This window comes from Telopea speciosissima, chromosome 2 (genome assembly GCF_018873765.1).
Source record: "Telopea speciosissima isolate NSW1024214 ecotype Mountain lineage chromosome 2, Tspe_v1, whole genome shotgun sequence".
NCBI lineage: Eukaryota > Viridiplantae > Streptophyta > Magnoliopsida > Proteales > Proteaceae > Telopea > Telopea speciosissima.
Genome location: NC_057917.1, coordinates 82,786,941 through 82,813,461, shown reverse-complemented (window position 1 = coordinate 82,813,461; position 26,521 = coordinate 82,786,941). Strand labels below are relative to the sequence as shown.

The 26,521-nt window shown below is 34.3% G+C and overlaps 1 protein-coding gene and 2 long non-coding RNA genes across 3 annotated transcripts in view; all 3 read left to right on the top strand.

Annotated features, from left to right (window-relative positions):
- LOC122651243 (coumarin 8-geranyltransferase 1b, chloroplastic-like) overlaps positions 1–26,381 on the top strand; it is a 39,161-nt gene extending 12,780 nt beyond the window's left edge. Inside the window, exons 10-11 of the mRNA XM_043844547.1 lie at positions 25,468–25,572; positions 26,271–26,381. Coding sequence (XP_043700482.1) covers positions 25,468–25,572; positions 26,271–26,312 — 147 coding nt within the window. The 3' untranslated portion in view covers positions 26,313–26,381. The remainder of the gene's footprint in view (positions 1–25,467; positions 25,573–26,270) is intronic.
- On the top strand, positions 5,204–20,893 carry LOC122650035. The gene is made up of 4 exons (XR_006331367.1): positions 5,204–5,276; positions 5,372–5,455; positions 5,657–5,731; positions 20,841–20,893. It is a non-coding gene; the product is annotated as an uncharacterized LOC122650035 (long non-coding RNA).
- Positions 21,023–21,671, top strand: LOC122650036. Its single transcript, XR_006331368.1, has 3 exons — positions 21,023–21,117; positions 21,238–21,339; positions 21,574–21,671. It is a non-coding gene; the product is annotated as an uncharacterized LOC122650036 (long non-coding RNA).
- Positions 26,382–26,521: the final 140 nt, after the last annotated feature.

Genomic DNA, 26,521 nt, shown 5'->3' with positions numbered 1-26,521 from the left:
AGTAGTAAACTTTATAGAATATAGCCCCATATCAAATTTTAGACTAAAAAATTTAACCAAATTAATTTATTATTCTCATTTATGTCCATATGTATCCTTGTGTTTTTTGTTTTTTTTTTTCTTGTTGTTTTTTATATGTCCTTGCATCTTCCCATAATCGCTAAATTTTCAAACTTATTAATCTTCTAAGGAAGTATCTTTTTTTTTTTTTTTTGTATTTTTTTATGAGACTAGAGGAAGTCTTTGGGAGGTACCTTACGTATGAATTCTTTGCTCTGAAAGGTTTTAATACACCATTTTTTTAATATAAAAGATAAACCATTTACTTGAACAAAAAGCTGTTCACATCGACCTTAACCATGGCTGAGAGTCAAAGCCGCCGACAGTTTGTTTTTTTTGGGTAAATAGCAGCCAACATTTAGTTAATGAACACAAGTTATTGAATATTGTGAAAGATAAACATGATAATAATTGTCTTTAAAATTAAAACAAATTTAAAATAAAGATGTTCAACTTAATGATATCCAAACCCAAAATCCCAATTTCAGGGTGGAGAGGCCCTTCCAAGGGGATCCAGATTCTCTATGGCGTGTTGTCTGTAGCGGTCTGAGCAGCGCAAACTGAGTGCGTGTGCGCAAAGATCTCCTTACTCCTGCCCAAACGCCTTGCTCGAGCGGGGATAAGGCGATCATTGCGCACGTGGCCCAGTTTGCGCTGCATAGATCGCTATGGGTAGCTGCACCGTAGACGATCTGCATTACTTCCAAGGTCATAAGCTAAACTATCGCACACTACCCGACCATGTAGGACTAAACTTCCCTCTCATTTTTTGCCATAGAGCGCATTCACTGCACTTTTCTATATATGAATTTGACTTGAAATACAAGGTTAGATTCAAATTTTATAATCTCCATGAGGCTAGGCAATTACTTAAGACTCTCTTGTAACATACTCAATTTCTTTAATTTTTTTATCCCTGCCCCTTCCCTCGTCCAATATGTCCAAACATAGGTTTTTATTTTTTTTTTTTGGGTAAAGATGTCCAACACGTAACAGTTTTAAAACACAGAAAATAATAAGGCGAGGATTGACTAAAATAAAGAAAAATAGTAGGTGTGTCCAGCAGGGCCCACTACTCAGGCATTCTTGTAAGGCTCGAATGTATATAACATACTGAATCTTCACTTGTACTCACCTCCTCTTTATAGGAACAATACACACACACCCATCTTAGAGAGAGAGAGAACACACACCCATCTTACAGAGAGAGAGAGAGATATGGAGGCGCTTCTAAAACCAGCATCTACAACTTTTTCTCTGCGAAAGCACTCATCTCATGAAAGCGGCAAGATTTCATACTTCCCTTTAAGATTTTCTCTGTGAAAGCAATCTTCTTTTAAAAATTACTGAGTTCATTAGATCTTTCTTTTATTTATTTATAGGTTACTTGAGAAGGGACTCTCTAAGCTTCACTACTAGAAGAAGAAGTAAGTATTATCTTAACTGTATCATTTGTTCTACCAAAAAAAATATATACATATCATTTGTGTTCATAAAAATTGGCATACTCAGTGTACGAGACTCCTACCACTATAGGGTTTGGGGAGGGTCATAATGTAAACCTTCTAAAAACCTATTTTATGGATGTGCATCTAGTTCTTCTAAGTTGTACAAAGTTGAGCTGAAATTTTGTGACCAAGTAGATGAGCATTAAAACATTTTCGACTATTTGTTCCAGGATCACATGGCATGCATGTATGCCCTACAATTGAAATCTGAAATATCCACAATTATTTTACTTGGATATTTAGGACATGATTTAAATTGGCTCTCTCTCTCTCTCTCTTTTATGTCCATGTATCCCCTCACAACCTAGAGCACCCCATCGGTAGCCGTGGATTTTTCCGAGCACCCACACCTGATGTAGGATTACCTCAATAAAGATGATGAGATCTATCATCCTCTTTAGTTGCAGTTTTTTTTTTTATGAATTTTTTATTTTCAATTTTTGTTCAATTTTGTGAGATAAAAAATGAAAAATAAAATATAGGTAGAAAAAATATGCTAATGGGTTTAAATTTGTATGAAAATTATATATGGGCTATGGGTTGGATGAATTTCCCACATGTTTTTTTAATAAATTATTTTTTTCAAAATTTTTTAATTTAATACTTTAAAAAAATATATAATATTTCATGTAAGGTGTGGTTATCTTTAGATCTCTTTATAGGTTTCGTATTCCACTCATAATATTTTTTTATTTATGTTTTAAAACAACATTTTGTATATATTTTAAGTATATCTATGTGTTTTCTAAGTTTATCTATGCATATCTTTAGTGTATCTTTTCTCTCTCTAGTACATGCATCCTCCGAGATATCTCCAAAATCACCCTCTCGATATGCTGACCGTATCTATACTTGACACCTTGTTCTTCATAATCAACTTCGACGAATTTGAAACTTGACGTTTAAGCTGGGGATCTTTCGAAAATAACCTACAATTCATTATCAAATCGAACAGAAAAAGACAAGGTTATGAGTTTGATCGGTTCAACTATTGATTCAATGCAGTTTTAAAAACTACAACTACAAGACAAGAATGAGAAATGTTTAGTGTTGTAACATTATTAAAGGGAAAGCGACATGGCTGTGGGTTAGACCAGTTCAATTGTTGTTAATCCCATAACTAGTCACTTTGAAGATCTTATAATGCAAAGTTGAACCCCACACCAACTTAAGACAATTAAATGTTAGACTAGTTTGCTCCGAATAGGAACACAGTCACAAAAGTCAAGATCTCCATAGGACGTTTAGGAACACAATCAAATAAATAATAGAGAACAGGGATAGAATCACTAACTTTGTTTCGCATCCATAGTGATGATGATCGTAGCGAAAAATAAAGACAAAAAATCTAAGTGCTTTCCCTCTATTTCAAAAGATAACTGGCTTGACGAGAATACCGTATGCATAGGGATGATGAACACTGAATATCTCCTTCTCTTTTCAGAATGCACTTCTCAATAGAGATTGAGAATAATTAGTTGTGATGGGTAGAGGGGGAACCTAGCTCTCTTTATATAATAATTCCTATAGGGCCTCTCTCATCATAGTCCCAGTAGAAATCTATCTGGCCTATATTAAGCCAATCTACATTAGATTTTTAATACAACTTAATGACCCCACTTTATTGGACCATAATTATAATTAGCCTGAGTTTAGGGATTTAAATATGTCTAGTAGAATTCTATTAGAAATAAAATTCTAACATTAAAATATTCTCCAATTCCCTAAAAATGCAGTGTTTCTCACCACATGGAAAATGCTAAATTCAACAGTATCAAACTCGATTGACTAAGGATTTTTTTTTCCTCAAGCTTGACACGTGGAAGATGCCCTTTTAGGGAATTGGAAAAGATTTTTTTTCCCCATTTTAAGACAGATGATTTGTCATTATAATATATTTCAATAGGCCCTTCAAGGCTTTCAGTGTGCCTAGCTAGGGAAGCATTTCATTTCATTATTTGTTATATATATTGACTAGACATGGTGAAAATGTAGATTTCTTTCAACATAATATGTTCTAGCTTTGCCGGCCAGATTCTTCACTATTTTGCATAAAACCCCTAATTTATGGGGATCCTCAAGTCTACTTGTTCACTTGTCTCCTCAGGGCCTAAGTTGAGTAAACAAAAGAAAAAAAAAAAAAATGGTTCAAGCTATGTTATATTAAACAATTTTTTCTTTACTATGACCTTAATTATCCTCACCCTGGGAAGGTTATTTCTAGGGGTGTCAATGGGTCGGGTTGGGCCGGGCCTGCCTAAACCCTGACCCGACCCTAGCGGCCTTATGGGACAGCTAATAAATATGTTGAAAAAAATGGCGTGTGTATAAACTCTCTCTCTACAATTGTAACGATGTCCCCTTAATAGGCCTGGAAGCTTATAGGGGCTACAACTAAATAACAATCATGTCGGTGACTCTTTTTATGGTCCGATCAAAATAGTAGATGATCTACTCTTTTTATGGGTTCCCACTTCATGATGATGACAAAGCTAGTAGTTATCTATGTACAATTCTCTTCTTTTTTTTTTTGTCAAGAAAATACTTATATTAAGTATATAATATATATATATATATATATATATATATATATATATATATATATATATATATATATATATATATATATATGTAATATTATATACCTATAGTTAATACGAGGTCGGGTCAAGGGCTGGCTAGGCCCAGGATCTAAACCTCGACCCGACCCGACCGTGCCAGTGCGGTCGACTATAACTAAACCCAAACCCGCCCTCGGGGTCAAAAATCGGGTCGGGCCGGGCGGCTCGGGCGGGTTCGGCCACCGGCTTTATTGACACCCCTATCTACTCTTTTTATGGGTTCCCACTTCATGATGATGACAAAGCTAGTAGTTATCTATGTACAATTCTCTTCTGTTTTTTTTTGTCAAGAAAATACTTATATTAAGTATATAATATATATATATATATATATATATGTAATATTATATACCTATAATTAATACAGGTCGGGTCGGGCCGGGCCGGCTAGGCCCAGGATCTAAACCCCGACCCGACCGGACCGCCAGGGTCGGACTATAACTAAACCCAAACCCGCCCTCGGGTCAAAAAATCAGGGTCGGGCCGGGCCGGCTCGGGCGGGTTCGGGCGGGTTCGGGCCAGCCGGGCTTTATTGACACCCCTAGTTATTTCTGCCTCCAAAACGTTGCGAAGACAATAATAGCGACGGATTTTGACGGGGAAGCTTATTTCTGTCCCCAAAAACGTTGTGATGACAATAATACCGACGGATTTTGATGGTTATTATTTTCGTCTCCAGTAGTTATTGTAATAGATTTCTTTTATTGGTCCATTGTAAAATCTTCAAATCCATGCAATTTCTTATCAGGTGCCAATTTACATAGTTTGCTTTTCATATTACTAATTTTTTTTTTTTTATTAAGTTTCAGACTTCTCACATTTGTGTTCTTTCTTCAATTCATTTCAAGTGCATGTGAGTTCTCTACAAGATAGCCATAGCAAATGGAATGTCAATCAAAGCTTTAAACTTTCAGCAATAGCAGACAATCAAGGACAGGTTGAGAAGCTTCTTCCCAATGAAAAATATGTGTTAGAGAATGAACTTCCATTGAAACATGAAGATGGTCACATTACTGATGATGGCGGCCTTTTGCATAAATTAGAAACATTCTATAACTTTATCAGGCCATACGCCTTGATGGGAATTGTAAGTTTTCGTTTAATAGCTGGATCAATTGTCTTTAATTTAACTAATTTGATCTAATTTAACATATTTAATGTGCTACCCATTTGAATTATCAGAATGTCGGGATATTATCAATTTCACTTCTGCCACTATCATCATTTGCTGATCTTTCTCCGAGATTTTTTATAGGATTGCTACAGGTGAGGAATAAGAGTGAGAAAGGATAAAAATTTCCTACTTAATGGTTGTGTTTGGTATGCATTCTGAGTCAATTTCGCATTCTCAGACGATAAAAATAACTATAATTTTTTTATGATCCAAGAATGTGAAATCAACGAAGAATGCATACCAAACACAGTCAATGATTTGTGATCCTACTCATATCATTGTTATTGTTTCAGGGATTGACACTGGGATCATTGATTCACATCTATGTAATCGCAATAAATCAACTGTTTGATGTTGAAATCGACAAGGTATATATATGTCATACATTTATAATAATAAATTGTTGCGCAAATTTTTTTAAAATTATGATTGTCTAAAATTTGTTTTTTAAAAAAAAAAAAAAAAATCTATTTATGAATTCAAGAAGAAAAAAAAAGTTGAATAGAATTATTATAATTATAGTGTTCAATCACCTTCAATATTTTTCATTCATAACTATTTTGACATTTATGCATCATAATGTTTTATGTCTATCCAGGTTAATAAGGATTATCTTCCGTTAGCTTCAGGAGAGTTTTCAACTAGAGATGTCCAGGTCATCTGTTGGATAGTAACCATGCTGGTATACTCATCATCATAGCCTATATTGCTTTTAATTATACAACGCACACTTCTTCAATTCTATATCGAAAGAGAATTGATTTGAGGGCGAGCCTTAGTGCAACGGTAAAGGTTGTTCCATTGTAACCAAGTGGTCACGGGTTAGAGTATGAAAACAGTCTCTCTGCGATAGCAGGGATAAGGCTGTGTACATTATGACCCTCCCCAGACCCTGCAATGGTGGGAATCTCGTGCACTGGGTACTCCTTTTATTACTTTCTGATGTAGTGATGAATAGTTTGAGAAGATTGCTACATATATATTACTAAAATTATCTAATTTTTGTTCATTTTGTTTGTTGTTTTGTAGAGCATTGGCATTGTATACATATCTAAATCTCCAGCACTTCTATTATGCTTAGTTTCCAACTATGTACTCGGAACTGCATATTCTGCCGAAGTATCACCTCTGCAACCATTTTATTTTTCTATTTTTATGATCATTTTTGTAAATGAACCCCTTAGACCTAGAAGAGACGATACCTCCTTTCTATCTCTCTCCTTCTCACTTGATGTTCTTTTTTCTTGATTAGCTCCCCTTCCTTAGATGGAAAAAGGATCCTGCCCTTGCTATGTCAGGCATGGTGCTTTGGTGTGCTCTTGGTGTTCAAATCCCTCATTTCATACACATACAGGTATAAAAAAGTTTTACATTTTATATTATTGTTTTTTGGATTAAAAATGAAATTTAGCCAATCATTTTTGATGGAGGATTAGCATGGTGCATGTAATTCCATCAGATTAGATTTATTATCCAATCAATGTGATAGTCACATAGAACCAAGTTAATCCAATATTTACTTCATTATACTTTGTGTGTTTTTAATTTTTTTTTTATTACAAGTAATGATATTGACTAACAATTTGCAGAACCATGTACTTGGAAGACCAAACCTTTTTACAAAGTCTTCGATATTTCAAACACTTATGTTGTGTACGTATTGCATTTCTGGAATGATATTCAAGGTAAAGTAATCCATGCTAGTATATACAAGCAAGAAATTTTAGTTGCTCCTTTGTTTTTTCTTTTTTTATGTCCATCTTTTATCTTATGTCATATTAACACTAGCTTTCTACCCAAAAATATATATATATATTAACACTAGTTGCAATTAGCAGGATATTCCAGATACGGAGGGAGATAGAGAAAATGGCATTGACACCCTAAGCATTCGGTTTGGCCAAAAAAGAGTGAGTCGAAATTCTTATCTTTATTTTATTTGTAAAATAAGTGAAGTTATTAATTTTATGCTCAAATAACGATAAACATAAGATTGATGTGTTATACTAAATCTATATCTTTCAAAAATTAATATATGTTAAATTAAGTTTCTTAGACCATAACTATTAATCCCTTACATATGAATAATTTTAATATGCATGTTTAATGATATATTATTGTTTGGGGTTGAAAGAACACCTCCCCTTAGTCATCTGATGGTTGTCAAGGAATTCTTCTTCACCATGGATGAAGGGAAACTCAATCCTACTAATAAATAGAACACTGAATTTGTGGATATTATTTATCAATAAAACCTATAGACAGAAATTATTCTTTCCTAAACTTTTGCTCTTCCTTTTTTTGTTTTCTACAACTTGAAATGTAAACTTCAACCATCAAAAGAAAAAAAAATCTGTCTATAGGAACTACTAATGAGTGCATCATTGGCTTTATAGGAAAGAGATATGACATATTTAAATAATACAAACCTACTGACTCAAAATGACTTTCTTTCCCTCGCCTTGTTTATGTTCTGATCATTGTTTTCTTGTTGTGGTGACTTAATAATAATGAACATAAGTAAATCAAGATATTTTATCTCATAAATCATATTTTATGGAACAGGCATTTGCTATTGGTGTCAATGTCCTATATGCACAATTTGCTCTTGGTATGGTAGTAGGAGCTTCATCATCACTTTGGTTTGGAAAGATTATTTCGGTACGCAGTTTTTTCTTGCAATTTTCATTCATGTGTCTGTTTTCTTATATTAAGAGAATTAAATTAGTCTCACATAAGAATGTTTTTTTTCATGTAATTTAATATTTCTTTGTATGTAGGTATTGAGTCACTTTGCACTCGCAGTAGCTGTTTGGTATCGGTCGAAACACACTGATCCCACAAATAAAGCAGAAGCACAATCCTTTTATATGTTCTTATGGAAGGTAATATTGTCAAATATTCTAACACAAACTAAGATATTTTATTAGTAAAGACACAATCTTCCACATATTTATGAGGGTTAAGTTGATGACATTTTGGTTCGAAAAGCTAAGGATTCAATATGAATTACCCATGTCGGCCTTGTGAGATTTTAGGGTGTGTTTTAGGTCTTGTTATGTTTTGATGGAAATTTTCAAGAAATGCCCCTCGTTAACTTAAGACATTGTTGGTTTCACTACATTTTGTTTCTATTGATTCTAAAATGTGAGAAACACCATTTTGATGTTTCTCAAACCTGTGCTAGAACCATTTTTATCATCTGATTCGTTTTTTAAAAAAACACAAAAACAGATCGGACAACACATACAGAATATGTTTCATTTTTACCCCTAGAAACAGAAAAAAAAACATCAGAAACAATTTTTTGAAAGGTTACCATACAGACCCTTAAGACTAACCACTTTGGTTTAATTTTAGGTCTAGTAACAAGAAAACAAAAATGAACTCATTTCCTTGTTCTTTGGTGCATTTCAATGTATATATGAAAATATAGTTACATTTATATTTCATTTCGCAGCTAGTTTCTTTTGAGTACCTCCTTATCCACTTTGTTCGTTGAGAAGATCGTCCAATGGGCAGAAGAGCAAGAGAAAGAGACGAGTTCTCAAATGGGCCCAACAAGACTTATATACTATTTTCTTATTTTTTTTTGTTTAGCTTTTGGTAAATGTCAATGTACTATTGGATATTTATGAGTAACAGAAATAATTTTTTTTTTATAGAGTATAACGGAAATAATTATAACTAAGCTAGAATATAACTCTACACCTAATACTACATTTATTTTTAAACCGTTGACTCCATGTCCTTGACGTAAAAAGATCCTCTCTAACTTCAACTGCTCTCCAACCACCCATCTAGGTGTGGGCAAATGTTGGGATGCATGTCCAAGTCTTCCTAATCGTTGGATGGATGGTTGGAGAGGAGTTGGACGTCCAAGTAGTTAGAGAGATTCTGTATCCATTCTTGACAACCCTCAAAATTTTATCAACAATGGAAAAGAATATTATTAGGAAATGTCTATTGGACCCTAGGGGCTGCCATTTAGAGGAGCCCCACATTAGATTTTACTTTTTAAAATCAAAACTCTTTAAAAGAAGACAATGAAACAGGGGGAGGGTGATAATTTACCCATTGCATGAGACTTCCGCCATGCGGGATTTGGGGAGAGTCATAAATTCATAATGTACTCAGCCTTACCTCCTTGTTTCCTAATTGAAACTTACGCTTTGGTCAAAATGGAGCAACCTTACTGCTGCAGCAAGTTCTACCTAGAGCCTTTAGCATATAATTTCATTGGTATATACATATGATAAAGGGAGCTTGAATCCTCATTAGCAAGAGACTACTAGTCGATTACATATGGATAGGGATGTAAACGGATCGGATTAGGCTCGGATAATGTTATATCCGCATCCGCATCCGATTAGCTTTCGGACGGATTCAGATAGCGCTAAACGGATGGGATATGGATACGGATCGGATATTTTATTCGTTTACATGTAAGTATAGCTTTTCGGATAGCTATAGCCAATTTGTATCCGCATCCATTTAGCTTTCGGACTGATTCGGATAGTGCTAAACTGATACGGAAACGAATTTTGATTATCAATAGAAGATAGGAAAACCCTATCCTCCACCACATATACCATAGGACCCATGAAGCCAAATTCCTACCCATTTAGCCAAATTCTTGAAAATTTTGCCAAAATTACCTAAGAAAGTCTAAACTGTGGTCACACTGTCTTTTATGCTAGTGAAATGCCTTTTTGAGTTTTAAGAGTAACAGGGGAACTCTGTTATTTATCCTCTGTTTCTTGTGTAATAAAATTAGATTGCATTTAGTGACTAAGGATCCCCAAAACCCCTTGGGCTGAAGTGGAATTAAATCACTCAAATCTCTGATAGAATATTTTAGTATGGATCCTAAAAATCACAGAGGATGAAAATGAATCGTGTGATTTCTTTAAATTTGATTAAGCTTTGATATTATCACAATTTGACTCATAAGGAAGAAGTGAAAAGGATTGTTGAACAACTGCTTAGATTCCTGATGATATTATGTATCTTAATTATTTTATTATGTCAGTTTAGCGTCTTGAGCGTAAAAGTGAGAAAATGATCGAGAGGGGCAAGTCATTCACTCTACCATCTATCTTATTCACTACTTCTTCTATGAATTCAAACTCATCATCCCCTATCAATTTCCCCACAATGAGAAGTGAAAAGGATTGAGGAACCACTTTCCCGTGTATTCTACTTAACACATATCTTTACCGAAAAAAATAAATAAATAAATAAATTTAAAACAAGTTAATAGTCCTATGGATACAATTCCCGGGAACGTACCTTTAGAGATTAAGAACTAAGTTTTTGATTACTGACACCACTAACATGAACTTCACACCATAAATCATTGGAAAAAGATGAAATTTCACAGAGAACACAAAGACTTGGAGAACAAGAATGAGAGGAGAGAATTATACTCAAATTATGAGGCGTTGAGGTTTTAGGAGATGTTTGTATAATCACACCCGAGGCCGTCCTTGCAGAATCATAATCAGAGTGGGAAAGAGAGGCAGGGAGTCGGTCACTTAAAGTGACCGACACTCTTTCACTCTCTCTCTCTCTCTACTTCTCGCGGGTAGCAGTATGTTGCACTGGGTTGGCACCCCGAACCTGGTCCGAAATCCGATTCCTACTAACATAAATATAAATAAATAAAAAAACACATGATCACTAGGGAAACAATTGTATCTTCTGAAAATTTTATTCTGACCAAGATTGGTGGGAAAAAAAAAATCGTATTCTTAATTTTTATCCTTTTAATATAATATATAATTTTTTAAATAAAGGTAAATCTTATCACTTCACACGACATTGAAACAAAGCAATTTTTATTAACAACATAATGATAATTAACGTTTAAATTAAGTTTTAAAATTTTTTTTTTATTTTTTACCCAACCCCATTATAAATAACTTTTGAGTATGGAATGATTTATGATTCGACGTACCTTATCTTTTTTGTTTTTTTGGTAAAGTTGCACGTACGGTTAAGATGAACCCTTTTATCTTTGACCATTTCTCAACCCAAATCAATTTAATTCTATCTTAATTCAACTAATGGGATCGGTTTATCTTTGCCCATTTTAGTCAACTCAAATTGAACCATTTGAAATTATTACTAAAAAGACAAAAATGGTTGAAACATGCAATGACAGGCTGAGAATCCGAGATCAGAACTATAGGTTGAAACTGCAGTCTCTGTGCAAGAAGAAGGATACCATCCCTAAGAACTTCATCTTACAACGCTGATGGAGCGAAACCAATGCTAAATCTACTACTAGCAGCAATAAAACGACCAGAATTGATCTATCTCGTAGAACAACACCACGGCCACCACTAGAACGGGTTACCTATTGTTAATCGGATCCGGGTCTTGGATCCGATCCATGGTGCCCATGTGAGGCGACGTGACCCAACCCGTGAGCAAGAGGAGGGAGCCATTCACTTTAAGTGAACGACTCCCTCTTCCCCTTTCCTATTTAGAGTGGAAAACTATAAAAGGGGGACTTAGGGTTTTGGCTATAAATAAATGTTTTAACCCTAAGTCTCATAATAATATTAGTAACCAAGATTTATTTCTGTCTCCTTATTCTCCAAGTAATTGTGTGCTCTTGGGATTCCATCTCTTCCCAAAAAATATGATAAAAGGAGTTTTGAGTCCTCACCAGAAAGAGCCTACCAGTTGATCACACTTAACAGACATGACCATCAAAAATAGATAATTTCTACCCTAGCTCCCAACTCATATACCACTGGTCCATGGAAATGAATCCTCAAATTTAAAACCATCTTGAACCACAACGAAAGACCTTCTAACAAAGTTCATCATCTCAGCCACTACTATAGCGGAGACCACTTCATTTAAAAAGAAAGGTCCTGACAAACTTCCACAAACAAATGATGTTAAGTTGTAACTAATAGAGGTGGTGAGTAAAAGAAATGGATTTTATGCAAAATGATGCATGCCCACATAGCCTTTAGAAGGATTGAGATCTTCTTCATTCCCTCCATACTTCCTAAGCAAATAAAATGACACTAGGCAATTAATAATACTGGGACATCAGTCTTGGATTAATGGTTGGGACCATTGGTCGTAGTGGTGTCTGGGGTATGAACCCTAGAATCAACAAGTTTTATATCAATAGACACAGAGGATTCAAACAATCTGATGGGAACCCCATTAATTTAATTAGAAATGTGTATCAGAGTGAGCTCCATGATGATTGTGTATCATGATTCACAAGATGGAAAAGCAGATACTAAGCTCAAATTTACAACAATATGACATTAAAACCATGATTTATCAAAATTAAGCAAGGACAATGCCAGAGTAAGTAAGAACTTAATTAGAAGATAATAATACTACTAAGATGCAACAACTCTAAAGAAAATTATTGGATAGCCACATCACAAATACAATAACATGACAAGTAAGTTTACATCGACATGACTCTCATGTGTTTATCTCTCTCCTCCTCAAAACAAAGGGGCATATGTGTCTTTTCGAATGGAGAGGAGATTGAGAGATATACTTATAAGAGTACTGACATAGACCACACCCCAAATATATCGAAAACTTTTTCGATCCTTTAATTTATTATGTAAGGGGAAAGTTTGAAACTCCCACTCTCTCACAATATTCATGGTATATGAAAACTTTTCCCTTATGTTAGTTAGCGTGTTTACCATAAATGAGAAAATGATCGAGAGTGGCTAATCATTCACTCTACCGTCTATCTTATTCAGTACATCTTCAATGAATTTAAACTCTTCATCTCCTATCAATTCCCCCAAAATGAGAAACGAAAAGGATTGAGGAACCACTTTCCCGTGTGTATTCTACTTAACACATATAATGACTGGGGAAACAATTTAATTATTGTGATCAAGATTGGTGAAAAAAAAAAATTTATAATCTTAATTTTTGTCCTTTCTGAATAAAAGTAAATCTTGTGTCTTGAAAAATATGCAATTTTTATTAAAAACCATAGTGATAAATTACGTTTAAATTATTAAAAGAAAAAAAACCTGTTTGACCTCATAGAAGACGTCAAGATGCAGCCTTTTATCTTTGACCATTTCTCAACCCAAATCACTTCAATTCTATCTTAATTCAACTAATGGGATTGGTTTATCTTTGCCCATTTTTATTCCTCTGTCTGGTAGGACCCTTGAATATAAGAAATCAATTTTTATTTTTTTCCCCCAATATGAGTTTGTAGGCAATCTTTGGGAGGAACGTCAAGTGGTTGTATGAATTCCTTGGTATGAACGGTTTTGACTTCTGTCTGTTAATGGACTCTTTTTCCAATCTTCTGCACACTTGAGTTAATGGACACAAGTTATTGCTTACCCCCGGCCCCCAAAAAAACAAAAGGACACAAGTTATTGAATACGGTGAATTGATGTCCTACCAAAAACAAAAAAATAAAGGTGAATTGATGTTGAGAGATTTCAGGTGAGCTAGGTATTTAGCGGATGTTGGAGTTATTGGACGGACATTCCGCCCTGCCTGTGTAAGGCGAATCGTTATCGTTTACGGTTTTCTGACCGATGCGATTCCTTAGTGCCTCTCACAAGAGGGGGTGGGATCCATCCGAGGCATCTGATCGAATACTCTGCCTAGGTGGGATCCACCCTCCTCTTGTGAGAGGCACTAGAGAACCGCACCGGTCAGAAAACCATAGATGATAACAATTCCATAAAGCTTCAGTACACTCTTAAGTGCACCAAAATGGTACATCTGGTGGTGTATCTGAAAGTGCTTTGGACCGCCAGATATATTTTTTTGGTATACTTGAGGTGATAAAAATTCCCTTTTACATGCAATCGGACCGGACAGAGCTTTTAGGTTTATGAGAATCTATCTATTTTATCCATCAATTTCTCGAACGGATGCTAACCACTACAACATATATAACATTACAATAAGGGAAGTAGTTGTTTTATATCCGCCATGTGTCTCATGCGAGTGCTAGCATAAGCCACACTCCCGGACAGAGAACTTTCTCCTAAAATATAATGTAACTTTTTTTCATTTGTTTCATATTTTTTAATTTTTCTGAATTTTAGGGTTTAAGGTTTAGGGTTTAGAATATGTTTCATACTCTCTTGTAACATACTCTACTTCTTCTTTCTTTTTCTAATTTTCCACTCAGTAACCCATTCTTGTAAGGCTCAGCTCGAGTATATAACCATGCAGAAAGCTTGACTCTCCTCTGTATAAAAATAGAAGAAGAAAGAACACACACGCACCTATTTTACACGAACAGAGAGAGAGAGATGGAGGCACTTCTAAAACCAGCATGTTCCACTACTTTTTCTCTCCAAAAGTACTCGTCTCGTGAAAGAGGCAAGATACCTAACTGTTCTACCACACTTCCCTTTGAGATTTTTCTTTGTGAATGCAATCTTCTTTTAAAACTAGCTACTGAGTTCATTACATCTTTCTTTTTTTTTTTTTTTTTTTTTAGGTTACATGGGAATGGACTCTCTATGCTTCACTACTAGAAGAAGTAAGTATTATTATTCTTCTTTTTCCAATGTTTTCACGTAATTTTTTTTTATTTCCGGGGGAGGAGGGAGGAGGGAGGAGGGCGGCCGGGGGGGGGGGGCGGGGGGCGCAAGAGATGGTAGCTTGTTCATGTCGCCCTTGCACCAGTATGGAGGACCAATGAGAACACGTTGGGGCCTCAACATGGCTGAGATTTTTTTATTTCACGGGAGATGAGACGGTAATTTCGTGTGCTTCTATGTCTGGGCATAGGATCCATTTGACCAGGCAACGTTCTTTTTCCCTATATTGGATAGGTTTAACCAAGGTTCCTTAACTATATCTTTTGTCCATATTCATATATTCCTGAACAGCCCTCCAAAAACCTAATCTGTGGAAGTGTTTGGATGAGCAACAAAAAATTTTCGCCTGTTTGTTTCAAGATCACTATTGACTCACACGGAATGCATGTAGGCGCCTAACAAATGAAATGCGTAATGTCCACTTTTGTTCTATCATATGGAAGAGTGATGTGGTAATTGTAACTACGCGATATCTAGGACATGATTTAAATTGGCGATGTATCAGATTTCAGTATCAAGCTCAATCATTATATATAGTGTCTACAATATTAAATGGAAAAGGACATGGTTCTGGTCGGGGAGAGAGATCACTCTCAGAAGTAGCATATGCTAGTGCCTCCTTGTGTCTATCTCTCTCTTCCCTCCTGTGAAATTACATATCTAACCCTCTATTGTGGGAGGGGTGAGAGAGATATAGGGAGACGCTAGCGTAAGCTACACAGCTGGTAGGAAACTCAATCTCCCCCCCCCCCCCAAAAAAAAAAAAAAAAAAAAAAAAACCAAAAGGATAGCTTTAGTAGGACATGCAGAATCCTGCCTACCCATTGCTGGCTGAATAACATACCCGGACCTACTCATAGAATGACAAAATTCTTTATTAGTTTTCAAACCTCTATTGAAGTTGCCAATGCCTTATCAAACAGATATCTTTTTTCTCACTCACGCATTCACATCTACTTAGAGCTCCATAGAGGAAGGGGAAAAAAAATAAAAAAGAATGTGTGCTTTTTAATAATTGGTTTAAGTTAGTTAACATTGGGATGATTAATTCGAGTATCTAATAAGTTGTACTAGCTTACACAATATTTTTGATAAACAACAGATACCAGAAAGTATAGCTAGAAGGTATTTTTTTCATTGTCCCCATATTATCAATGTGTTTTCTTTAATATGAATCTTAATTAACCTGTCATTGAGCTTTTATAGCTAGGAAGGTCTTGCCTTCATTGGCAGGTCATATGAAAATAGAAGATGATTGAAATCTTTTAAAATCTTATTACTCTTTTCATGAATGTTTTTGCATATGAATTTGTTGGATTACCTCATATCGATACGAATATCGTATCAATATAGGTACTTCATATCGATACCATATCGTATCTATTCGGTATGATATGGTTCATTTTTACCTTTTTGCCAAACTGATACCATACTGAATACCGACTCAGTAAAAGTATCTCATATTGATACCATAATACCGAATTTTATTTGATATGGTACGATATAACCCATACGGTTTTGGTGTCGATATACGGTATGCCATATGAGTTGATACCCTTAGGATTGCGGCCTGGTTCTGTTCCTTCTAGTATTACTTATGCTTGTACTTTTTAGAGAGCAAATTTTAAACCTAATCTATCTCCAAACACGGCCTTATGCATGAACAATTTTATATTGACCACTTGTAATCGATCGGTTGACATTGGAGCATTTGAAATTTATGGTAGGTAGGTCCTCTCTATCACATAGAATAGCCACCCTTAAAACTGCCGTGTGATTGGGAAAGGCTAGCTATGCATGATAGCTAGGTATAACGTATGATATGGTCTCTTAATTACAGACAGAACTGATGATACAAGAGTAACGACAAGATCGAGCCAGTGATCATAGATAGACTAAACCTTAATTATATTACTTGCAAATTAAGTCTAATTAAGCCAACTTGTTCATAATCGGAGAGTATTATTTCGTTTGATGGTGTGGAAGTGCTTCACGTACGCTATGAAATAATACTGTGCTATAGAGATTGACTATTTTTTGGACTTGGTCTCATGATGTGTAAGTAAGTATTTGGCTTCTTGCTTTGATAGTATTTTTTTTCTTTGAGAGGACAAATATTGGGGTTTAATTATATCACAAATTTGACTTACAAAAGTCTTAGTGCGCGTGTTGGGCAAGGAATAAGAGTGGAAATCCCCCAGTCTATTTTATATATATATTTTTTATTCAACGCATTAATTAATGGGTGGGGATTTATGTCTTTTCCAACTTTTTGTGAAACCCTCTCACATACACGGTTTACACAACCGTGTATGAAAACTTTTCCCTTTTTATCATTAAAACTTTTAAATTTATATAATTTGTTTGGATAAGCTTAGGTGATTAGTGAATCTTGTAGTTTAGAATTTAGATTAGTCACTATCAAATTTTTTATTCAAATTTAATCAATTACCTTCCCCTTGTATGTCCATATATCCTTTGTATTTTTCAACTGTTTTATTTTCAAAGTTCTATTTTACTATTTGGTGAACTTCTCTTTTTTAGACCATGGGTTTACCCATCTCCGAAAAAGATAAAAATAAAATAAAATAACTTCCATCCAATTTGGTATGTTGCAAATACTTAGGCTATTCCCAAAAGTTAATCAGAATAGGATCTCAAGGTTGGGATGTTATGGCCCTGAGTCAGGGCCGGGCTGGGCTAGGGTTGTGGCCTCGGACTGAGCCCAGCCCGGCCCAACCCAAACCTTTCTTTTTCTTCTTCTTTTTTTTTCCTCGTTCTTCCTCTTCTTTCTTTCTTTTTTCTTCTTCCTCTTCCACTTCTTTTTCCCAGCCTGGCCAGCCCAAGCATCTCCCTACCCCCCCCCTAGTTAGGGCCAATCAGGGTCAGCCTGGCCCGACCTTGAGGGTGGGTCAGGGTTGGATTCTTCTGGCCCTGAGTCAGGGTTGGGCCAGGACTGGGCCCAGCTAAGGGGATTCAGGTTTGAACTGGGTTTTAAAAGGCTTGGCCCAACTCAACCTTGTTGAAGCCCTAGAAAACATAGTTGTTTCAATACAAGCTTTTACCCATCCAATGAATCTAGAGGGAAACCCCATTTGAGCCACGAATGCATGTAAGAAAGGTCTACTAAGGGTGTCATAGGTCTATTGGAGATCAATCTTAAGAATTGCCGAAGGGAGGATATTCTTTCGGTCCATGCCTCTCACAACCTCATGGCATTCCAAAATATTGTCAATAATAGAATGCCCCTTGATGAAAGCAGACTGATTATAAGCCACCAAATGGCCCACCATAAATTGTAACCGGTTTGACTATAATGTTAGAAATGAATTGTAAATCAAGTTGCATGGCTCAATAGGGCTATAAGCACTATTCAAAGGCTAACCACCCCCTAGGAATCAAACATATAAATACATAGTTGACAAACCTCGGCATGATAAAGTTGAAAAAAAAAACCATTACACCACAGCAGTTACTTCATCTCGAACATCTAATGATGATTTAAAGAATGTAGCACTAAATCCATTTGGACAAGGAGCTTTGTTATATGGGGAATAGAAAACAACTGCTCTAACTTCTTCTGGAGAGACTGGCAACATGAGATGCCCTTATTTTTTTATTACGTCTAGACATGAACTGCTGTAGCTAGAAACCAAGATATTGCTTTCCCAGCTTCGGTCAGTGGTGTCTAGGTGGAAGGGAAATGATGTTAATACAAAATTAAAATAAAAACTTTTGTAATTGTTAGCAATAATGATTGTGTAACCAATATTAAACTTTACTTTAAAATTAAGTCCCTTAGATTTGAAAAGAAAAAATAAAAATTATATTTAAAACAATATAATTATTAAAATATTGGTAAGAGTTTTAAGTAGGATACACAATTATGACTATAAGAAGGGAAAAAGTTGGGTATGCTAGCGCTTATGCTAGCACCCTATGTGTCTATCTCTCTCTTCTCCCTTTGAAGGATAAGGAAGTCATTCCAAAGGGGGAAGAGAAAGATAGACACATAGGGTACTAGCATATAGTATACCACTAATATACCCATCCCTCTCCCTTATCAAAAATTATTTTTAACTAATATCACTTCCCTTTCCTTCCTATTGCATGCAAATAGAGGGAGCCTTTTAGGTTTATGAGAATTTGTTGGTTCGATACACCAGTTCCAACAACCATCTTTTACTGTCAAAGAGTGCTAACCACTTCGACTTATACAATGTTTCTATTTTATTGTTCCCCAGACCAGGCCTCTTTATAGTTGATGCTTGGATCCAATTTTGAAACTATACTGATGGCACAGTTTAATTTGTCTAGTTATTCTATACACCTATCTGTCTTGTCACATTCATTTTATGGTTTCCATGATGTTAGCCATGATGTTGCTTTTATGATTAGCAATTACTTCTATATTACTACCCAAAAAAACATTACTTCTATATTACTCACATGTGACATGCTCAACCAATTATTTAGTTTTCTCCTCCTCTAAACAGTTTTCAATCTTGCTAGTAACAAGAAGAGGATTGTCAACCAAAAAAAAAATAGCAACTTATATATATTTTGCATGGCCCTCCCGGGAAGGTATTCTTGTAGGACTCAAATATATGACATGCACTATATATACCTCAGTCTCCTCTTTATAAAAATAAGAACACACACCAACCCATCTACTTACATAGAGAGATAGAGAGATGGAGGTGCTTCTAAAACCAGTCTGTTCAACTTTTTCTCTGCAAAACTACTCCTCTCAAAGAAGAGGCAAGATATCCAACTATTCTACTACACTTCCCTATGAGATTTTTCTTTGTATAGTATGCAATCTTCTTTTAAAACTACTTCATCTTGATTTATGAGGCTGTTAGATCATCATTTCCCTCCCCCCACCCCCCCATTTGTAGCTTACTTGACAAGAGACTCTCTTTGCTTCACTACTAGAAGAAGTAAGTACTATCTTTTTTTTTTTTTTTTCGAATTTTCTTCACCTAAATCTTCTCCTTCTAATTAGTGACTTCTTTATTTTCCTGTCTCTATTCTTTTTATACTAGAAGGTTTTTGTGTTTTCATTTACATTTTTTGTAAGTTTTATGGACTTCTCACATTTGTGTTCTTCCATTACAAGTGTCCATGGGTTATCTACATGATATCCATAGAAAATGCAATGTGAAGCACAGCTTTATACTTTCAGCAATAGCCAACAATCAAGAACACATTGAGAAGCTTCCTAGTGAAAAATATACGTTCGAGAATGAGCTTTCATCAAAGAATGAGGATGGTTATGCTAGCCTTTTGCATAAACTAAATACATTCTATCAATTTTGCCGGCCTTACTCTTTGATAGGAGTTGTAAGTTTTGGTTTAATCACACTAAGAATGATTTGTCTTAAATTTAACTAGTTTAACATTTTAACATAGTAAATGTTTTACCCATTTTGAATTATCAGAGTGTGGCGATATTATCAACTTCACTTCTGCCAATAGAATCGATTGCTGATTTTTCTCCAAAATATTTTTTGGGGTTACTACAGGTGAGGAATAAGGGTAAGAAAGGACAACAGTTTCCTACATAACGATTTGTATCCCTACTTAAATCATTGTTATTGTTTCAGGCATTGGCACTGGGATTGGTGATTCACGTCTATACAGTCGCAATTAATCAGCTGAGTGATGTCGACGTTGACAAGGTAGAGCCTACAGTAATAAATTGCGGTGGAAATATTTTGAAGATAGAAACTGTCTAAAATTTGTTGAAAAAAAAAATTATGCATGGCTATAAGAAAATTTTTTGAAAAAAAAGAAAACTAAGTTGAATAGAATTGTTATAGTTATGTTTGTTGACCTTATTAGTATTTTTCATTTTTAACCATAATGACATTTTGTGTGTACACAGGTTAATAAGCAAGATCTTCCATTAGCTTCTGGGGAATACTCAAATAGAGATGTTGTGAACATCATTTTAGCAATTACCTTGCTGGTACACACTATTTCTTCTAAACTGAAAAAATAGCTTGAAAAGTGGTTTTTAATATATTACTAAAAGGTTCTAATCTTTGTTCATCTGGTTTTTTTTTTTGCAGAGCATTGGCATTGTATTTATATCTAAATCTCCAGGACTTCTATGTGCTGTAGTTGCCAACTATGTCCTTGGAACTGCATATTCTATTGATGTATCATCTCTACAACCATTTATTTTTATTATAATAGTTCATCTTTGAATTTTGCATACTAATAATAAGTTAATTTACTTGATGTTCTTTTCTTTTTTTTTTTTTTTTTCCCTTGATTAGCTTCCCTACCTTAGATGGAAAAGACATCCTTTACTTTGTATACCAAGTTCTCTGCTCTGGTTTGCTTTTGGTGTTCAAATCCCTTATTTTATACACATCCAGGTATAAAGAAGTTTTACATCTTATGTTATTAATTTGGATTAAATAAGAAATTTAACCAATCATTTATGATAAAGGATTAGCTTGGTGCCATGTGATTCCATCACAATGGATCCACTATCCAATATATATGACAGGATCACATAGATTTCAAGTTAATCCAATAATTTTTACATTAGTATCTGTGTGTCTTTATATTTTTATATCAAAGTAATGATATTGACAAACAATTTGCAGAATTATGTACTTGGGAGACCAAACTTTATTACAAAGGCATTCATATATCAAACAGCATTGTTCTGTTCATACTCTATTGCTGGAGTGATATTAAAGGTAAAGTACCCCCATTAGATTATATATAAACGTGAAATTTTACATTCACATATACTTTTTCTTTTTGGTTACAAGGAAACCCCCTCATTTCTAAAACCCCAACCCAACTCTCTCATATGAGGCAAGACTCAATCCTAGGTCTCCATTTTTCTTGCAATTTGGTTGGTCATTCACTGTGCAACTACAAGTTACAAAATTAAAACTCTATAATAATAGCCAATAGCATTTTAACCAAAGAACTTTAGGATTTTAGGCTACCTTTCCTTATTTTTATTTTTAAGATGGAACAAAAATGGAACCCATTCATTCCAATGATAAGAAGTCTTAGGAGTAAGCTAAGGTCTTATTATAGAGGCCTAAGCAGTTGACTTGGTCTAATTGATAGCAAAATTATCTGAATACCTTTAAATAATTGGTTTTTTAAGAAGTCAAACATAATCCTTAATTTTTTTTTAACAAAATTAAGTGTGTTTTACGATAACAAATCTAATATTTAAATATTGCCGTAGACCACAACCAATCCGCCCCCCCCCCCGGCCCCACCTTTCTCTCTCTCTCACTCTTCAACACCCTGCTACATATCACCACCCTCACACCCCTGCAGAACTCCCACCCTCCCCTTCTCTCTCTCTCACTGCAACACCCTGCTACATATCACCACCCTCACACCCCTGCAGAACTCCCACCCTCCAGTATCCGGAATCCATCATCCCCACCCAATTCTGTAATCGCCCCCAGCCACTGAAAATCCCCTTCCGCTGCATTAATCAATCAAATGTCCTTTCGGAAACATGAATAATCAAAAGAAGTATATAAAACAAAACGCATCTCTGAAATTTCTGAGGGTGATTTTTGAGTGACCGGTTCTTGATTCGGGTTAACAAAAGAAGAAGAAAGGAACAGAGGAAAACTGAACGAATTCTAACCTAATGCTGCACTAACACAATCAAACTCCAGAAAAAACTCAAATCAGCTCTTGGAAATCTCATTTCGACGTCTCAGATCGCCAAAAAAAAACAGGAAGAAAACCAAATTATGCATTGAATTATTATACACTAGGAGGAATGATTCACTTTCCAGGTTTCTCAAATGCTTAAAGCGGGTGGTGGAAGTGAAAAATTGAAGCCCTTCTTTTGTGCGCGAGAAATCGACGATCGTCAGCCTCGGGCCCCCATTGAGAGTAGTAGGGAGAGAGAGAGAGGAGGGACTTGTGGGAGCAACAACTTTTGAGAACTGGGACTTGGGAAAGAAACAGAGCAAGAGATGGAAGGCAAGGCTCATGGGTTGCAGGGGTAGGGCCGGGGGCTGCAGGGTTAGAACTTGGAACTTGGAACTTGGAACTTGGAAGGGAGGGGACAGGAGAAGAGGGAGAAGGGATTCACCAATCAATTATTTGGGGAATGTAATGCTTCACTCCCCTAATAAGGGTAGATTTGTCAATTAATTATGACATCATCGATTAACGGTAGAGACATCATGGAGTGGGGCTGATTGTAATAACTGGTGTGGATTAGGAGTAGGGAGTACAATTATTCCCAAGTTAGGGGCGCTGACTGTAAATAATTAAGACATAGTACAAGGGAGGTCTGAGTAAGTTATTCTTTTTTATATTTAAAGTCTTCAAAAAGAGCTTTCCAACAAAAAAAAAAAAAAAATCCTCGATAGGTATTCTTGTAAACTAAGTTGAGTTCTTTTACCTGAAATCAAGTTGAATTCCAATATTCAATCTAGAAGAATTGAAGAACCTTTGATGACCTTAAAGTGTTGATTCCATCAACTTTGAAGAGTTGGTAAACCTACCTCCATCAAAGAAATTAGAAGTGTATGTTTTCACAATTATTCTCATTCTCATCTAAAGTCTATCTTTCCCTATTATTTTCTGATATTTTTTTACATTTCTCTCATCCTTTTCAATTCAAAACGATTTCGTAACATCCATTTTTTTATTTTTTAAATTGCATATCAAGTTTGGGAATTCATTCTATACCAACTTCACGACCTCTTATCATCCTCTTTTATTCATAATTTTAGAAAACTCAAATAACAAAACCCTATTAGTTAGCTTTCATACTCAACTTGAATCACCTCAAATTGAGTTATATACAAAAAATTATTCTTACTTTATTACAGAAAGATTAATCTGTCCAGATTTGAGATTTCACTTTTGTAATTGTTATTTTCTCCCAATCCGAGTTTGTCTAACCTAACAAAAGGTTAAATCAAGAAATCATTAAAAATAATAAAAATGCAAGTTAAGGAATCACAAATCTATGAAATTTAATTTTTATGTTCACTGAAAATAAGAGTTTATATGTATGTGGTTATGGAACATACTATTGTCTAAGGATGATAAATGAGGGGGTGGGATCTGACTAAACTCGGCAAGTTGTGGTTGACTTATGTAAAAATATTGAATTATAAGGGACTCAGGAAGACTCAAATGGAGTCTTATCATTTTTAACATTAAAAAATTCTTTAAGATTCTTGAACTGATTTATGTAGTGCGGCTCCCCCACGTCAAGACTTGGTTTCCAAAAATATATATAAATAGAAAATTGTCTCATAAGCCATATACAATAGATTATTCTTATCTTATGCCGTATTAATATTGTTGCAATTAACAGGATATTCCAGATACGGATGGAGATAGACAAAATGGAATTGAAACCATCAGCACTCTATTTGGCCAAGAAAGAGTTAGTCAAAAATCTCTACTCTATTTGTGAATAATTGAGATTACTAGTTTCATGTTCAATTGACGATGAGCATAAGATCGATATGTGATACTAATCCTTCATCTCTCAAAAGTTAATATGTCCTAGTTAATGTTTAATATATCTTAAATTGGTTTCTTTGATCATAACTAATAATCTATTATATTTAAGTAATTTTAATGCATTTTAATATGCGTGTTTGACAATATTATTAATGGATATAGAATGTACATATCTATACAGCATCATATATTATAGATAAGTTAAATGAGTATAAATAAACATGTATGTAAACTATTTGGGCATTTAGTTGAATATTACATGATTAAAGATTATATTTGGAGAAAGACTAAAGGACATGTAATTGAAAAAAAATTACAAAAAATAAAGATTTTTTTCATCCTTCTGTAAAAAAAACTATAGATATATTTCCTTTTGCTTACATCAAATAAGTTGGAACTTAAACTTCAATCTATTAGGAATAGGGTTATATACTTATGGTTTATCCATACTACTAGTTATAAATAGATTGTTAAAACAAACTATAGACAAAAAATACGTTTTAATTTTTTGCTCTTTAAACTGTATTTTTTTATACATTACTTGAAATGTAAAATTCGATAAAAATCAACAAATTCTATTTTTAAGAATTACTATGTAGTGTACCTTTGGCTTTATATGAAAAGATATGCCATATTTTAGCTAATACAAATCTATTTTCCAAAAATATTTTTCTTTATTTTTTCTTTATCTTCTTGTTTTTTTACAATTATAAATCTTGTTGTGTTGTATCAATAATAGCTTCAAGTAATAAACATAAGCAAATCAAGATATTTTGTCTCATAAATTATATATTTTATGAAACAGGCATTTGCTATCGCGGTCAATGTCCTATTTGCACTATTAGGTTTTGCTATGGTAGCAGGCGGCGTTTCATCATCATTTTGGTTTGGCAAGCTTATATTAGTATGTTATTTTTCTTTGCAATTTCATTTATACTTTGGGTTTGCTCTTGTATTAAGAGATTAAATTAATCTTTCATAAGAATGTATTTTCATATAATTTAATATTTCTTTGTATGTAGGTATTGGGTCACCTTGCACTTGCTTTACTAGTTTGGCAACGTTCTCGACACATTGACCCCATGAACAAATCATCAGCACAATCGTTTTATATGTTTATGTGGAAAGTATGTTGCATTGGTTTCATGATTAATATCTTTTATAGAAAAAAAAAAAAGATAAAACTCTTCTCACATTTCTTATAAGAAAAAAACATATAAAAAAAACTTACAAACAAAAATACAGTTACTATCGAATAAAGTTGGTTTAAGATGCTCAGCTCAAACTCTAGAAACTAATGAGTGAACCAGAAAAACCTTTGTCCTATATTTCTTTATCTAAATATTAACAATACCACAAACTTTATTGTAAATCTTCCACATATTTGTGAGGGTAAACTTATTGACATTTTGGTTCAAAAAGCAAAGGACTCAATATAAATTTGCCCATGCTTAACATTGTATTTCAAAGACTAATAATGTTATTATTATTATTTTTTAATTATTCAAAAAAGTTAATCAATTTTCAAGAATTTAATGCATTACTTTCGATTGCTTTTCACTATGTCATTTTAATAAAAAAAATTGTAATCAATTTCATAGATGAGAGGCATTGGAAAATAATTTTTGACACAGTGTGAAGTTGGAATACAGATAATGATTCCTTATAATGTGTGATTTACCAAATGGACAATCTTTATAAAACGGGGGAGTACATTTTAAGTCTACCAAAAAGAAGACAAAAAAGGCTCTTTAGTGTATTTCACTGTAAATAAGAACATTTTATTTACATTCATTTTACCATTAAGATGCTTTTTTTTTTGCAGCTTGTCAGTGTTGAATACCTCCTTATACACTTTGTTCGTTGAGAAGAACATCCACTGGTCAAAAGAGCAAGAGAAAGAAATGAATTCACAAAAGGGTTCAATAATATTTATGTTTTATTTTCTTATTATATTTCCTTTTTATTTTGGTAAATATCAATGTAGTATTGGAGATTTATTAGTAATAAAAATAGTTATAAATAAACAATTTAGTTAACCTCACCCCCAAAACCCTGCATATAGAGTAACTTCTG